Below are 15,339 nucleotides of genomic sequence, written 5' to 3'. Positions count from 1 at the left end.
TAAGATTACAGAAAGGCCAAATACTAAATGGACAGCGTTATAACTTACAAAAGTTTTTAGTTCAAACTGGGGTACCAGCACACCCCTGCATTAATCACATAATTGCTGCTAATTAGCAGTAATAAACATAATTATTGCTCAGCTATAACACTTGAAATATTGCAAGAAAAGCAATAAAAATCATTCTAAGTGTGAATCAATAGAGTAATACAGTGTATTTCAAATGTCATCATCATCATCATCATCAAATTCCTGACATGTACCCTCAAGGGGTGTACAGGATATGATAGTATTACATGAAAAATTTATATCATTACTAACTTCCTATCTAAAATTTTCCTCCAAATCAGTCTGTTATTTGTCAAGACTCCAACATTATCAGATCTCAAATTTCTTTCATCTAAGGCACTTTGTACCGTATCAATCCACCTATATCTTGGTCTTCCTCTGGGTCGTTTTGCTGCTAACCTGGTAGAGACCACTTGTTTTGTTAATCTTTCCTCGCCCATTCTGTTCAACTGACCATTACCACCTGAGATTAGCTCTACTAACGCATTCCTGGATGCTGACAATGCCAAGTTTTTAACTAATATCCTCATTTTTAATATGATATTGCCATTTTGGCCATCTGTTCATGGCGTTAATCTTTTTCAGGACTCTCATATCTGCAGTCTCTAGTCTTTGGTAAAGTGTTTTACTTCTGACCGAGCTCTCAGATCCATAAGTTAAAACTAGTTTGAACACTGTCTTGTATACAGTTAATTTAGTGTTCCGACTAATTTCTCTCTTATTTCATATGAATTTATTCAATTGACTTCCTACCATACCAGCTTTGTTCATTCTGATGTCTATTTCCATATTTAATTTACCATCTTCAGTAAAAATCGTGCCTAAGTAGCTGAAATGTTTTACTTGTTCCACAGGTTCTCCATTCATAACACAGTTGACATTTTCAATGATTCTGCCTATTTTCGTTGTTTTTGTCTTTTTATTGCTGACCTTCATACCATATCTATTACAACAGCTATTCTATTTAGTCAGAGAATCTTGCAGACTTGTAGCGGATTTATTTAGAAGTATAACATCATCCGCATAAAGCAAAGAGCTGACATTAACATCTCCAATTTTGATATCACGTTCAATACCACTTTCCTTCATAATGTGATCCACAATAGATATTGAATAACAGAGGCGATAATGTACATCCTTGTCCCACACCAGGTTTAACATTAAACCATCTTCCTGTACTTCCTTCAATTCTAACTGCTGACGTACAACTCAAATAAAGACTAAGCATTGCTTGATATAATACCCCATTGACACCACATAACTGTAGCATATTGAATAGCATCTCTCTTGGCACCTTGTCATATGCCTTTTCCAAATCGACAAAACTTAAATACAGATCTTTGTTATATTCCCATGCTTTCTCGACTATTTGTCGTAAAATGAAGATCTGATCCTGACAGCCTCTATTTGGCCTGAATCCAGCTTGTTCTTCCACAATTCTCAATCGTTTCTCAAGTATACTTGCACAGATCTTGCCAGGAACACTTAGTAGGGAAATACATTTGTAATTCTCATTCAGTTTTATTTCCCTTTTTATATATGAGTACTATGAGAGCTCTACTCCAATCATGGGGAATTCGTCCCTCTGTTCAGGCCTTCTGAACTATTCAGTGCAGTCACTGTAAGAATTTTATACCACCATACTTTTTCTGGATGAATATCATCTACTCCTGCTGTCTTTCCACATTTCAAGGCTTTGATGGCTTTTTTTTTAACTTCAAGAATGGATATGTATTCCTGACTGTATGCCTGTTGAGTGTTTTTTACCACTGTGCTATCACTGCTTGTTTCATTTAGCAATTTCTCAAAGTAATTACTCCATACTTCAAGGATATCTTTTTCTCCCATTTTCATGTCACCTTTATCATCTCTAACTGTTTTTACAGCGCTCTTTCCTCCATTTCTAAGCTTCTTCAACAACCTCCAGAATATTTTGCCGCCTTCTTGATATTTATTAAGAATTATTTATTGTCATGACTTTTGTTTAGCTTTCTTATATTTGTCTCTGTATTCCCTAAGAGCACAAGCTGACTTATTTGCCAGGAAATTTTGATATGCTTTCTTCTTTTCCTTCACTGCCTCTTTAACTTCCTGTGTCCACCATGGAATTCTGATTTTTCTATCCTTGCAGACAGCCTCACCACATGCCTCTCTGGCTGAATCAATCAGGGTTTTTTTAAAGGTTTGCCATTGAATCTCCAAGGTATGATTCTTGTTCTCAAACTCTTTCATTTTTTTTTTCCCAATAATCTTTGTGTATTTTAGTCTACAGTTCACATCTGAGAGCTGCTCAACTTTTATTCGCTTTAAAACTTTCTTACATGTCATTCTTTTCAATATGAAATTCAATTTTATCCTGCTCAAGACTAAATAGTGATCGCTTCCAATTTCAAATCCTCTGTACACTCTGGTGTCCTGCACCAGGAAGAAAACATCACTACCAACAATAACATAGTCAATGACTTTTCTTATTCCTTGCGTCTTCTCTCCATGTGAATTTGTGCACATTTTTATGTTGGAACATGGTGTTAGTAATAACCAGTCCATGTCTTGAGCAGAAATCCAACAGGTATTTGCCATTATTATTAGCTTTGCACTTTTCTCCAAATTTTCTCAAAATATTTTTGTGTGTCTGACAAACACTTCCTATTCTGCTATTCAGATTCCCAAGAAGGACCAACGTTTCCTTTTTCATTGTGTCAGTAGCTTTCTCTAGAACCTCAAAAAATTCATCCACTTCTACCTCAGTAGGGCCTTCTGTGGGGCCATAGGCACAAATAAGTCTTATTGTCCAGTTCCCCATTCTGATATTTGCCCACATCACTCTACTTGAGACTGCCTGCCATTCAAGATTAGCCTCGTATTTAGTGTTGAATACTATGACTACCCCTTCTTTTCCTTGATTGTCATTGCCTGAATATAACATTTTGTATTTATTGCTCAGAAAGATCTCACCAGTTTTTGTCTTTTTTGTTTCAGTCACCTCTATTATGTCGATCTGGTACTTATCTAATTCCTCAGCTAGCTCCATTTCTTTGCCATTCAGACTTCTCATGTCGATAGTACCGATCTTTAACTCTAGTGATGTTGAGTTGGGTGTGCTTTCAGATTTGTTCCAGTAGCTGACTTTTCACTGTTCGCCCTGGTTCCCTGGCGAAAACAATGGGGGCCTTGTTTAACCGGGCAACGCCCCACCCGGCATGAAATTTTGTCATGTCATAACATCATTTTTTATTTTGGTTTAACCAATAAGAATACAATTTGGTCGGCTAAATCCCAAATTGCCAGCCCATCCTTGTTCATTCAGTATCCAAGTAGACACCCAACAGGGTGCACCACGAGAAGGTGAGGAATGGACTTTAGGTCAGAAGCCCTGGTCAGTTCTCCACATTGCTTTAAAGGCTATGTGGAGGTCTCCTCTCAGTTATATAGCTTTGACCCTTAATCACCCCTATTTTAAATGTAAATACTAAAATCTTAAAATTAATATGCTTCAGCCCTCTCATTTTAAAATCCATTTCTTGTTTAAAAGTACCTATGAAAAATAATGAAGTTTAGTGTAATGTATCTTTTTTTAGATATTATATTCACCAGTATCTTCTCATCACACATCATTCCCACTATCACTTTCTATTAATTCAAATTAACACTTTTAATCATTTTAATCATTCTTGCATCTCCTTACATTCATCTGTGTTATGCAATGTAATCCCAAAGCCAGGAGTATTCCATACATATTCTCTCTCATTTCTAACCTTCAAAATCTCACTCACCATAGCCTTTGTTCCAACAATAATCTTTAGGATTCCTTCTTCAAGATATATCACCAAGAATATACAGTACCGTACTACAATATGATCCTCAACTATGAATAGTAACAAGAATAATGCAAATAAGAACAAATTCAATGAAAAGAAATAAATTTAGTTATATGCTTGACAACAGAGAAAGGTTATTACCTCTTTCTAGAATTTCTCTATCATCTTTCCTTTCATACAAATCCCTTTGTTCATAGTTATTTCTTTTATCATAATTATCTCTCCTATCATAGCTAGTCTTTTCTCTATCATCTCTCCATTTATCAAAACCATCCTTAAATCCACTCCCAAAATCTCTTTTACCTCCTCCACTTCGACCACCTCTGTCATATCCTAATGAAATGTTTAATATACATTTTATCAATAACACAATAATAATACTGTTAATATTTACACATTATTTAAATATTTTAAAGACTCAAACTTCCTGAGTATTTTAATTATCAGGTAATTAATGTACAGCTAGTCTTATAACCTAATTTAGGGGAGATTATTATCATCATCTTCATCTATCAACTTTTGATCTCGAATGATTCATCAATCTCTACTTGAAGAGGAGATTAGTCAAGAGCCTGGCAGAGTTGCTTCACAAGAAAAGTTTTAAAAACTAACAGAAACCAAATATCTTGGTTATAATTTTCGCAGTTTACCTGAGAGATTTATTATTTATACTTTAAGAATAGTGATATTATACATGTATAGTACATTATATTGAACAGGGGCCAAGTTAAGTTCAGGTAAGTTGATAATTATTCATAAACATTCATGAAACTATCAACAACAGAATAGCCTTATACAAAAATTATTTCTGCATATGTTGTTATGTCATTCTTAGTATCATTTATCACCAGATACCATTTCTCATCTAGATTGTGCCTCTGCATTCTGGAAATGTTGTGCATAAACTTTGGATGCTCACTTCCCTAAGAGGTGATTGGGTAGAAAAGAACCAATTTACTGGCTGCCTTGCAGTCCTGACCTTGGATTTTTCTTTTCCCACAGAGTTATTTAAAAGCTAAACTGTACACAACAAACTAACTTCATTGCCACATTAGACACAGTGAAGCAACAGTTACTCTGGAAATGTCAACCTGCTGTGAAAAGCAAAATATGACTTACAGATGGGATATATATGCCAGGCTACACACATGAAAGCTCACAGTGAATTTATTTATTCTTAAAAAACAAACAAACAACAACAAAAAAAAAAAACTTCTGACACTTGCTTATTTGATATCACTATATCCTAATTTCTGTAATAAATAATTGAATATAAAAACTATTTACATTCTTCTATCATGGATATCGTAATGGAAAATATATCAAGCTGACTGAAATACATTTTTCATCCTTGGTAGAATATGATTCTATATAAAATGTAATAATTTTGTCGGGTTGCATGTGCAAATTAATCATGCCTTAAATTGTGAAATCCTGTAGTATGCATTCTTTTTTAAAATAATGGAAAAACTCAATATATTAGATGATCAAATGTCTAACTTTAAAAGACTGGAGAGTTAAGTCTAAATGTAAGTTGCAACAGGAGTATAACTTTGTAATCATGTTTTAGGTGGAAGAGGCCACTTTCTCAACACCAATGCCATGTATGACCTTTTGCCAGAAAGAGATCAGAAAAGTTTTGCTCAAATTGGACACCAAAAGGTATGTGTCCCAGAGTTGACTCCCACTTTATGCCATCTATTTACACTTTCTTATTTCAATGAATCTATCCTGCAGTCTGAAAAGTAGCCCATATACCACCTATTCCTAAGAAGAGTGACAAACTATCGTCCAATAATATGTTCAAACTATGTCCGATTTCTCTCACCTCAATTCTTTCTGAAGTAATGAAAATAACCACCAATAGTCAACTCCTACGCTACCCTGAAGACTATAATCTAATAAATGACTGACAGTATGGATTCCATCATTATCGATCAACAGGGAGATCTACTAACCTATGTCACCTATCTCTGGCCCAACACCATGGAAAGATTTGGCAAATCTCAAGTGGTTGCTCTTGATATCTTTAAGGCTTTTTGACTGAGTTTGGCACAAAGGTCTATTAAGAAAACTCCCATCATTTGGTCTGCCCTCTGACTTCTGCAATTGGCTAGCCAATTTTCCGGTTGGATGCTCACTTCAAGTGATGGCAGATGGCTTCTTATAATCTATCTATACAACTAATGCTGGAGTCTCAAAAGGCTCTGTTCTTTTGCCCACCCTCTTCCGTCTATACATAAACGATCTACTTCAGCTGACTGCCAATCCAGTACATAGTTTTGTTGATGACAGCAAATTGCACTGCTCCTTTTCATTTAACAAACCTTGCTAAGCACAAATCACCACAACCTCCAGAACTCTAATTTCTACTACCTTAAATTCTGATCTTCAAAACATTCATCAATGGAGTTTAGATAACATTATTAACTTCAATGCTAGCAAAACACAGCCCTGCATTATTTCCCACAAAAAAGAACCCTGTTCTTCAAATCTTACCCTTGACAATACTCAAATTTCTATTCAAGGTGAGATTCATATTCTCAGAATAACTCTAACCTTAAATCTATCTTTCTCTTAGCACAAACATATCACAAATATTGCCTCCTCTGCATCCAAAAAATTAGGCTTTCTCTTTTGCTTGAGGTGTTACTTCTCGAGAGGTAACTTCCATGGTATAGACCCCCCCCCCCCACACACACACCTCCTAACTCTACAAAAATCACAAATCCACCTGACCATTGAATACTGCTCTTATATCTGGAGTGGCACTCCTAAGAGCTCCCTGAAAATAATGGATTCTATATGGAAAAGAGCAGTTAGATTGATTGATGACCTATCTCTCTCACTAATACACTCCACTCACTTTTGTATAGGCATTCAGTCTCTGCACCTGTGTCTTCTATAAATATTTCTATGGCAGCTGCTTATCAGAATTGACATCAAACATTCCTCTATCTGCTTCCAAATCTGTCCAAATGCATGTAGCAGCTAACCAACACCCTCTCGCAGTTCAACTCCAAACCCACAGCACAAATTTCTCCTCTTCTTCACTTATCCCTTCTATTGCTGCCCTCTGGAAGTCATCCACCATATGCTTCTCAGAGAATACAGCCCACAGATTTTCAAGTCAAATGTGAATAAGTTCCTTAATGCCCATTCATAATACTAGTGTACTATAAGTTGACCCACCTCTCATGGATGAGTTTTCCATAATAAATAAATAAAACAAAGTAGTTATAAATTGCAAAGTCATTTTATTTTCAGAAAATATTTATAAAGATACTTATCATTTTCTTCAGTTAAGATCTTCAGAAGAAAACTTTTTTCCCCCCATAATTATTTCAAGTATGAGTCCAATGGCCAGCAATAACAGGCATTAACACTGTTCTTAAGGTCACTGTTGAGAGCTTGCATCATGCACTCCAATTAAAAACTAATTTACTGCCTACAAAGCTAACTGTAGAAATAAATGATTAATCCTTTCAGGCTGCTTTTGGTTTCATTATTTTTGAAGCGACCACTTTATTTCTACTCTTTATCTCTTTTAATTCATTTATAAAATTTGTATTGGTATTTTAATGTTTTTAGCAATTTTTTTTATTTTTTATACTCTTCTTTTATGTACACTATTTAAGTTTATTCATTTTTCAATGCATGGTTCCAAAAAATTGGAACAGGAGTTTTTTTTGAATAGATTATGCTTACTTGCTAAATAAGTATACCATTTTTTTTAAGAGGGACAAGTACAACAAAGTGTTTTGAATATGATCATGGTTTCATTAGTATTACAAATTTTGTGTGAAATAATCATATAATATTGTGAGAACTAGAACAGCAGTTTTAAAAGACTTGCTCTTTTTAAGCCTTCAGTGAATACCTGTGGTATGGCAAAAGCAGTGTTCATAACAGTTTCTATTACAGCTATTATATTGCTAAGCTAATATCAATAAATTAAAAAAAACAAACAAACAAAGTTTTCTTGTTAAGAGAAAATATAGAGAATTAACTGTCCCCCCCTCAACTCTCTTTAAAGAAACATAAATGGAAGCAATTTCTTCCTTTATTAATATACATATTAAGAGTTTAACTGGATGATTCATTTATTGGAAATACATTTCTGATACTGAAATGTAGCAAATGACATGCTTTCATAAGAAGGATTGATAAAATCTGTGTGGTTTCATCTATAACAATCTTGCTTTTAGTTTCTGCATTAATAGTTCTTTCTTTATGAATAAATTAATTATATAACTTTAATATATAAAAAATTTAATACATTAAAAAGATGTTTTCTCTATTTCCAAGGTTACCCACAGCTGTCCATCACTTGTACACCCCCACTCTTGAATGATCAAGGCTGCCAAAAACTTCAACTTGAACTATAGTATAATTTTACATGTGTGAAGCCATTAATTAAAAAAAAATGATACTATGCCTAACATGCATATCTCTACTAAATATCTAGTAACTTGAACTATGCTTTGACTTCCAAGAAGTCCATAACTATCACAGAAAGTTCATTAGTGGCAAGTTCTATTTTACAATGCTATTACTGATGTGAGTAGAAAGAGCAAACTTAGTGTTATGTGGACCTTTACTAAACTAAGTAATACTAATCATTGCTCAAGTCATTAATAATGAACTAAATCAGATATTTAGTTTATTATCAAAACTGATATTATTCTATGCTATCATAGCAGTTTGAAACTTAAGAATTAATTCATCTTTCTATATTAATACTTGCAATAAAAAAATTTGTATGAGGAATCCCCAGTTTTTTATTTTTTACTTCTAACGACATTTAAACTGCAATAATACTCTTGGTAATTCATAATGCTAGACCCAATTATCTGCAGGAGAGGTGTAATGGTGGTGAACTGTTCGTGGTGCTTGCTGAATTTTAGCTTGAGTTACTTCACAACCCTATTTTTCTCTCCTGTTGTTGTATATAACTTAAAAAAAAAAAAAAAAAAAAAAAAAACGTTTTTATCTATAAGAAATGGTCTTCAAGTTGGTTCATAATATGAATTAAATTTACACTTCTGCCAGTACACTAAAATCCAAAAGAAAAACTGATCATATCCTTGGATTCATGTTTTTTTTTTTTAAACTGAAATAATATGAAATTATGATGTGACAAGAGATTCTTGTTTAACCATTCCAAATTCAACAGCTTAAAATACTTCATTTGTCAATGCCGATGAGTGCAGCATAGTAATGTGAGTGGGGAGGGGTTAGGAGAGAAAATCATCATCTTGCCAAAGTGTGGTGCTGGCAAAGAACAAAAAACATTTAGTTACCAAACTGAATGCATACTTTCCCAGGTATTTGTTTTCAAGGATAAAATCAGTGCCCACAGGTCACCTGCTCACTCTGGATAAACCATCTACTATCATTATTAAACAACTTGGATAGCTGTTTCAGCAGTGTATAACAATCATTTGACTGTTTATGCCGGTGATTCTTAAACTGTGAGTCACAACCCCTCCAGGGTATCGTGAAAAAGATACTAAGACTTGCACAAACATTGAAAAATGTTTGATATTTAAACCTACTGAAATTATTTCAATAGTTTTAGATATCAAAACTATTGATATTTTTAATATCAATAGTTTTGATATTTAAAAATCATATAAAGTACTGAATAGGTTTATTTGAAATAAACATATTTGTTTAGTTTTATGCAGAAATAAATGTTATCAAGCATGATTACATGATTATTTAAAAGGGGTTGCAGATAAAAAGGTTTAAGAACCTGTGATTCATCAACTTTCAGAACCACAGGTTCTTATGGTACAGTAGTATACTTTAATACTAGGCAAAAGATATCAAATTAGAGAAAAACAAAATTTCAGCTGTATTATTTAAATATTCAGCATGAATTATAGGTTTTCTTTTATATGATATGTGAATTCTATTTCAAATAAATATATTTTGAATATGTGTGTACACACCTTCAAGTGTATGTACACACCTTCAAGTGTATGCACACACCCATATTCTGCTATAATATTTCTACCTTTAATAACAGTTTCATATAACAAATTATGAAACAAAGTTATAGAACACACCTACTTCAAACATTTCTCTAATATACCAAAACACAAAGCACATGGAAGCTAGGTCCATGATACAAAGAGATAATGCTGCTCAAGCTAGACAAGAATCCGGGCCTCCTCCAGACATTAATGCATTACAGTATTAGAGTTGCCTGAAGTAGGTCCAAAGATAGTGATGATCAGGGAAAAGAGTTGAGGCCAACACACACACACACACACACACACACACACACACACACACACACACACACACACACACACACACACACACACACACACACACACACACACAGATAAGAAACTGAGTACCCCTCTGTGTGGGAGACATGTTATGAATCTCTGATCCTTATTCCTCCAAAATAGGTTTCTGACATTACCAACCATGAAAGATACCACTAAAATTCACAGTAATAATACACATGTATAAATAAAATCTTGTCCAAAAAATAAAAATCATATAGCTACATTAAAACGTGCCCACGAGCACACACAAAACTTTGATATCTACTTCACCAAAGTTATAGCCTAACAGAAATTAATATAAGATATTTGTTATAATCATATATACACCAAAGCCTTATCTATTATTTCTCGCAATAGTGAACAAATTCATAAATTGCAGAATCATATCAGGAATGAAAGTATCCTTAAGGACTTAACACTGTTAACATTTAACAATGTTTGCAGAACTACAGTAAAACAGAATGGCCATTTAAGCATAAACTCTAGTGGAGTGATACGGTTAGTACCTTAGAAGACTGCAAAAAAACATCTTACAATAATGGAGTACTACTGTCAAAGTACAGATTAATTTGGTAGAAAACTGCTGACAGAAAGCTAGCAATAATGTAAACTTAATCAAGTAATATTATCATAGTATTCTGTTCAGCCCTTGGGGAGGGAGGGGGTGTGTGAGTAATTTGATGATGACAAACATATACAGTATTGCACACAAAAAAAAAAAAAAAAAAAAAAAAAAAAAAAAAAAAAAAGAGTACTGAATAACTACAATGATGTGTGTTATGGAGTAAACTGGTTTATTAACAATGAAATATGTGTTTATACATGATGAAATGTACATCTATCGATGGAATCTTGGTCAAATAAAGCATTAATGACTCTAGATTATGTGCTTGAAATGGGCACCTCGTCTTTCAAGACAGGCTGCATAGCACATGCGAAGATTCTCTGTCATCTTGGAGAACAAGGGCTGGGACATCTGCTGGACATATCGTGTAATTTTATTTCTTATTCATCAAGGTTTGAAGCGGATCACAGTGGAATACCCATTCCTTCAACATAACCCCAAATGAAGACATCAAGTGATGAGAGATCAGGAGAATGTGAAGGGTATGGGAATTCTGTGAACCTTGAAATGAGCCTCTTGGGGAAGTACTGATAAATAGGCTCTAAAATCATGTGATGTGACCGAACCCTGTACACGAAACAGAATATTTTTTGTGCAACACATCCTGTGCAAATCCAAGGTCAGGGGTGTTCAACCCGTCGATCGTAGAGCGATTTTTGGTCGATCTCTTGTATATTCCTCCTTACTTACAAATTTAATTAAAACTGAAAACATAATATTTTATTTATCATTATTTTGTATTATTTTTAATTCGCTTTAAGTATATTGCTATTGTTTATTTTTCGTTAAAATTGTCAAATCAGTAATTTCTTATAAGTCCGAGTAAATGAATTAATTTGGATCAGTGGAAGTCAAACAGTGAGCCAAGTGAATATGATTATAAGCAAAGTGTAAAAACTCGATTGTAACTTAAATATTCCAAAGCACATTACATCAATTTTTTACTTAGGTTAAGTCCCATGTGAATATTGTAAAAAAATAAACTTTGTCTCGGTATAGTTTGTATTAGATGTTTTTGTAAATAACTCTTTTGAAGCTAACTGTATACACTGCTTTAATAAGAATATGTTAGAGTGTCAAAAACAAAGGCAATGTTTTTGTCGCCAAGCTGCACATGGCGGCATTAGAAAGATTGTTATTGAAACTTGTATGTATGAGAAAGGCATGCAGGCTCTAAGTGTAAACATCTCCGAAGTCAGTCAGAAAGAGTTCAAACAACTTTCCGATGGCCGGCAACTTACAATCAAAAGAAAGCGGAGGAGAACAAAAGGCGTGCTGAATTTGAAACTTAAGATGAAAGACTCATACTGATTCTTCGGGGGTTGCCAAACTTCATGTGAGGTCTCAGAGGAGGCCTAATAAAAAGGGACTGAAGCAAGCAGAAGGGGTCCCGTTTACAGAATTGCTGTCAGAGAGGAGGCTGCCTGGTCCAGAGTTGGCATCAGAGAGACTGCCCGGATCCATGTTGATTGAGAGAGGAGTTTCCCGCTTCCAGAAAGGAGCTTCTCGGTTCGAGACGTAGCTAGAGAGAGACTACTTCTAGGCCGCAAACAAGGTTTCAAATTGCCGAAAGGAAGAGTTCCAATTGCCGGAGAAAAATTTCCAGGCCAGGTTAATATCAGACATTCACCAGTGTGCTGCGTTTTCATTACAATTTGATGAATCAAACGACTTCACTGATATTGCTCAGTTAATGGTATTGACTTCACTGATAATTGCTCAGTTAATGGTCCAGAGTTGGCGTCAGAGAGACTGCCCGGATCCATGTCGATTGAGAGAGGAGTTTCCCGCTTCCAGAAAGGAGCTTCTCGGTTCGAGACATCGCTAGAGATAGACTACTTCTAGGCTGCAAACAAGGTTTCAAATTGCCAAAAGGAAGAGTTCCAATTGCCGGAGAAAAATTTCCAGGCCAGGTTAATGTCAGACATTCACCAGTGTGTTGCGTTTTCATTACAATTTGATGAATCAAACGACTTCACTGATATTGCTCAGTTAATGGTATTTATTCGTATGGTATTTCAAGATTATTCAAGTAAAGAAGAACTTTTGAAAATTATACCATTATTGGGAAGGACTAGGGGAGAAGACATTTTTTCGGCATTTGATGAATTTGTGAAACAATACAAACTTCTGCTTTTTAAACTTGTGTCTATTACTATTGATGGTGCTTCTGCAATGATAGGTAATAAATCAGGCTTCATTTCATTATGTAAAAACGATGACAAATATCCAGATTTTTTTAACGTACCACTGTATTATTCACCAACAAGTACTGTGTAGTAAAAGATTAAACACAAAAAGATGTTTTGGATATTACATTTAAAATTGTAAATTCTGTTCGAGGAAAAGCCCTGCAACGGCGGTTTATTTAAATTACAGACAGATGATGATAGGAAACTTCTGTTGTACAATAATGTTTGCTGGCTCAGCAGAAGTCAATTTTTAGAAAGATTTCTTGTATTAATTAATGATATAAAAATTTTTCTTGATGAAAAAGGAGATATTTATCCACAATTGAGTGATAAAAGATGGTTGTTACACTTATCATTTTTAGTAGATTTCTGTAAGAAATTAAGCAATTTAGACTTAGTGTTACAAGGTAGAGATAAAAATTTAATTGACATGTTAAGTTCAATAAAAACTTTCCAACAATACTTACTTTTATTAAAGAAAAATATAAATGACCACGAATTTAGACATCTCCCATATTTATTAAAATTTTTTGAACAAAATCAAGAAATGCTTCGCTATGATTTAAAAGAATTTATTCGTGAAATAGAATTAGTTGAGGAAGAAATAAATTCAAGATTTAAAGATTTTAATAAAACTGAAATGATTGTATCTTTTATCAATAATCCATTTCAAGAAAACTTGAACATCACAGAAATTTCAAATAAAATTATTGGGCTGTTTGATATAAACCAAGCTGAAGTAGAACTTCAGATAATAAACATTCAGAATAGTTTACATTTAAAATCAATAAACAATGAAGTCATTTGGAAGTATGCACATGAAAAATTCTGTCGTGTTTCGGATCGACATACTTGTCAGAATCCGCTTTTTCAAATATAACCGTCATAAAAAATCAATTAAGAAACCAAATTACAAATGATCATTTGGATGATTGTCTGCGATTGGCCACTTCTTCAAATCGACTTGACTATGAAAACATTGCAAGGTCCAAACAATGCCAAATTTCACATTAACTTTTTTTTTTTTTTAATCAACCAGCATTTCCTGTAACTTGTGAGTTTGTAATCAATCTGTTGTTTTTTCTAACTTTGGTTTTTTCCAAAATAGAGAAATAAATATTTTATTCCAATATATTTGTTTTGTTTTTTTTTGTATTAAAATAATTAAAAGTGATAAATAAATTTTTAAATACACAAATAAAGTTTTTAGTTGTGTATTTTTTTTTAGTTGTTTATCTGTGCCTAATCAGATATCAGGTTGGTGGAATGTGATCTATATAAGAAAGTAGATCACTGAATAACTTTTTATAGAAAAGTAGCTTACGTAGTAAAAAAGGTTGAACATCACTGTCCTAGGTGAACGGAACCAACACATTCTTGATGTAGCATTCGCTATTCAAGGTCATGGTCACACCACCCTCTGCAATGTAGTAGGGCCCAATTATACCATGGCTGGAAACCACACACCATGCGGTGACCTTCTTGCTATGAAGAGGTTTTTAAGGACAAATTCAGGTCTTGAGAACCCAAGAAACCTGTAGATTCATTCTGTTTACACAACTGCTTAGATGGAAATGCACTTTTCTAAGAACCAGACATTATGTAGAAAGGATGGAGCTTCATAGACATTGGCTAGCACTATTCCTTTGGACACACTTATGGAAATGACAAACAAACTGCTCATAAACATGTTGTAGGCTTGGACCATTTGCTCTACCAGCTCCATATGAACGAGAATGATGCTCAACAATAAATTTATTTTCTTCCAATGTCAACACCACTGCTACAGCATGGGGTAGACTCTATATGTGCTTGTCTATTAATGTGCATGCAGTTAAATGGCATATCTCATAGCATGTATGCTAAAGGGGTGTTGAAGTTCAGTACTGCTTTTTTTTTTTTTTTTTTGCACCATACCGTTTGTGTGTGTGCGTATATAAGCCTCCACAGCTCAGTCAATACAGACAAAGTCTTTGGGTCAGAAACACCTGGGTTCGATTCCTGTCAGTGACGTGAGGAACTCTTTCGACAAAAGGTGAGTTAGCCAGTCTCATACGGAGGTAGGATTTTTTTCGTTCCCTAGAACAGTCAAATTGGTCTGTACACACACATATCTACAGACATAGGACAACACTGGAAGGCATACAGCTAACCACCTTATCCTCGATATAGTAGTGGTTAAAGGTAGAAAAATCCTCGACCTTATGCAGAAAGCATAAGGTGCCAGCAGAGAACACACCCACACCCACTCACCCTACAATTATATGATGTAAATGGGTCATTATACAGAACACTATTTGGTAGTCTCCTTCCCACTCATATGACCTAAT

General features: G+C 34.2%; 1 protein-coding gene across 4 annotated transcripts in view; it reads right to left on the bottom strand.

Annotated features, from left to right (window-relative positions):
- Nucleotides 1–15,339, bottom strand: part of LOC150110420 (eukaryotic translation initiation factor 4B-like) — a 277,691-nt gene that overhangs the window by 94,129 nt on the left and 168,223 nt on the right. For 3 of the 4 annotated variants that reach the window (XR_016548405.1, XM_090393633.1, XM_090393653.1), the window contains exon 8: nucleotides 4,029–4,220. The exons of the other annotated variant lie outside the window; for it this stretch is intronic. Coding sequence is in view for 2 of the 3 variants with exons in the window: in XM_090393633.1 (XP_090249759.1) it covers nucleotides 4,029–4,220 (192 nt within the window). In the remaining variant the exon portion in view is untranslated. The remainder of the gene's footprint in view (nucleotides 1–4,028; nucleotides 4,221–15,339) is intronic. 4 annotated transcript variants of the gene reach the window in all.

The sequence above is a fragment of the Typopeltis vanoorti genome, chromosome 1 (genome assembly GCF_054136105.1).
Source record: "Typopeltis vanoorti isolate ZY-2024b chromosome 1, IOZ_Tvanoo_1.0, whole genome shotgun sequence".
In the NCBI taxonomy this organism is placed as follows: domain Eukaryota; kingdom Metazoa; phylum Arthropoda; class Arachnida; order Uropygi; family Thelyphonidae; genus Typopeltis; species Typopeltis vanoorti.
This window is presented reverse-complemented; position numbering and strand designations above follow the sequence as displayed.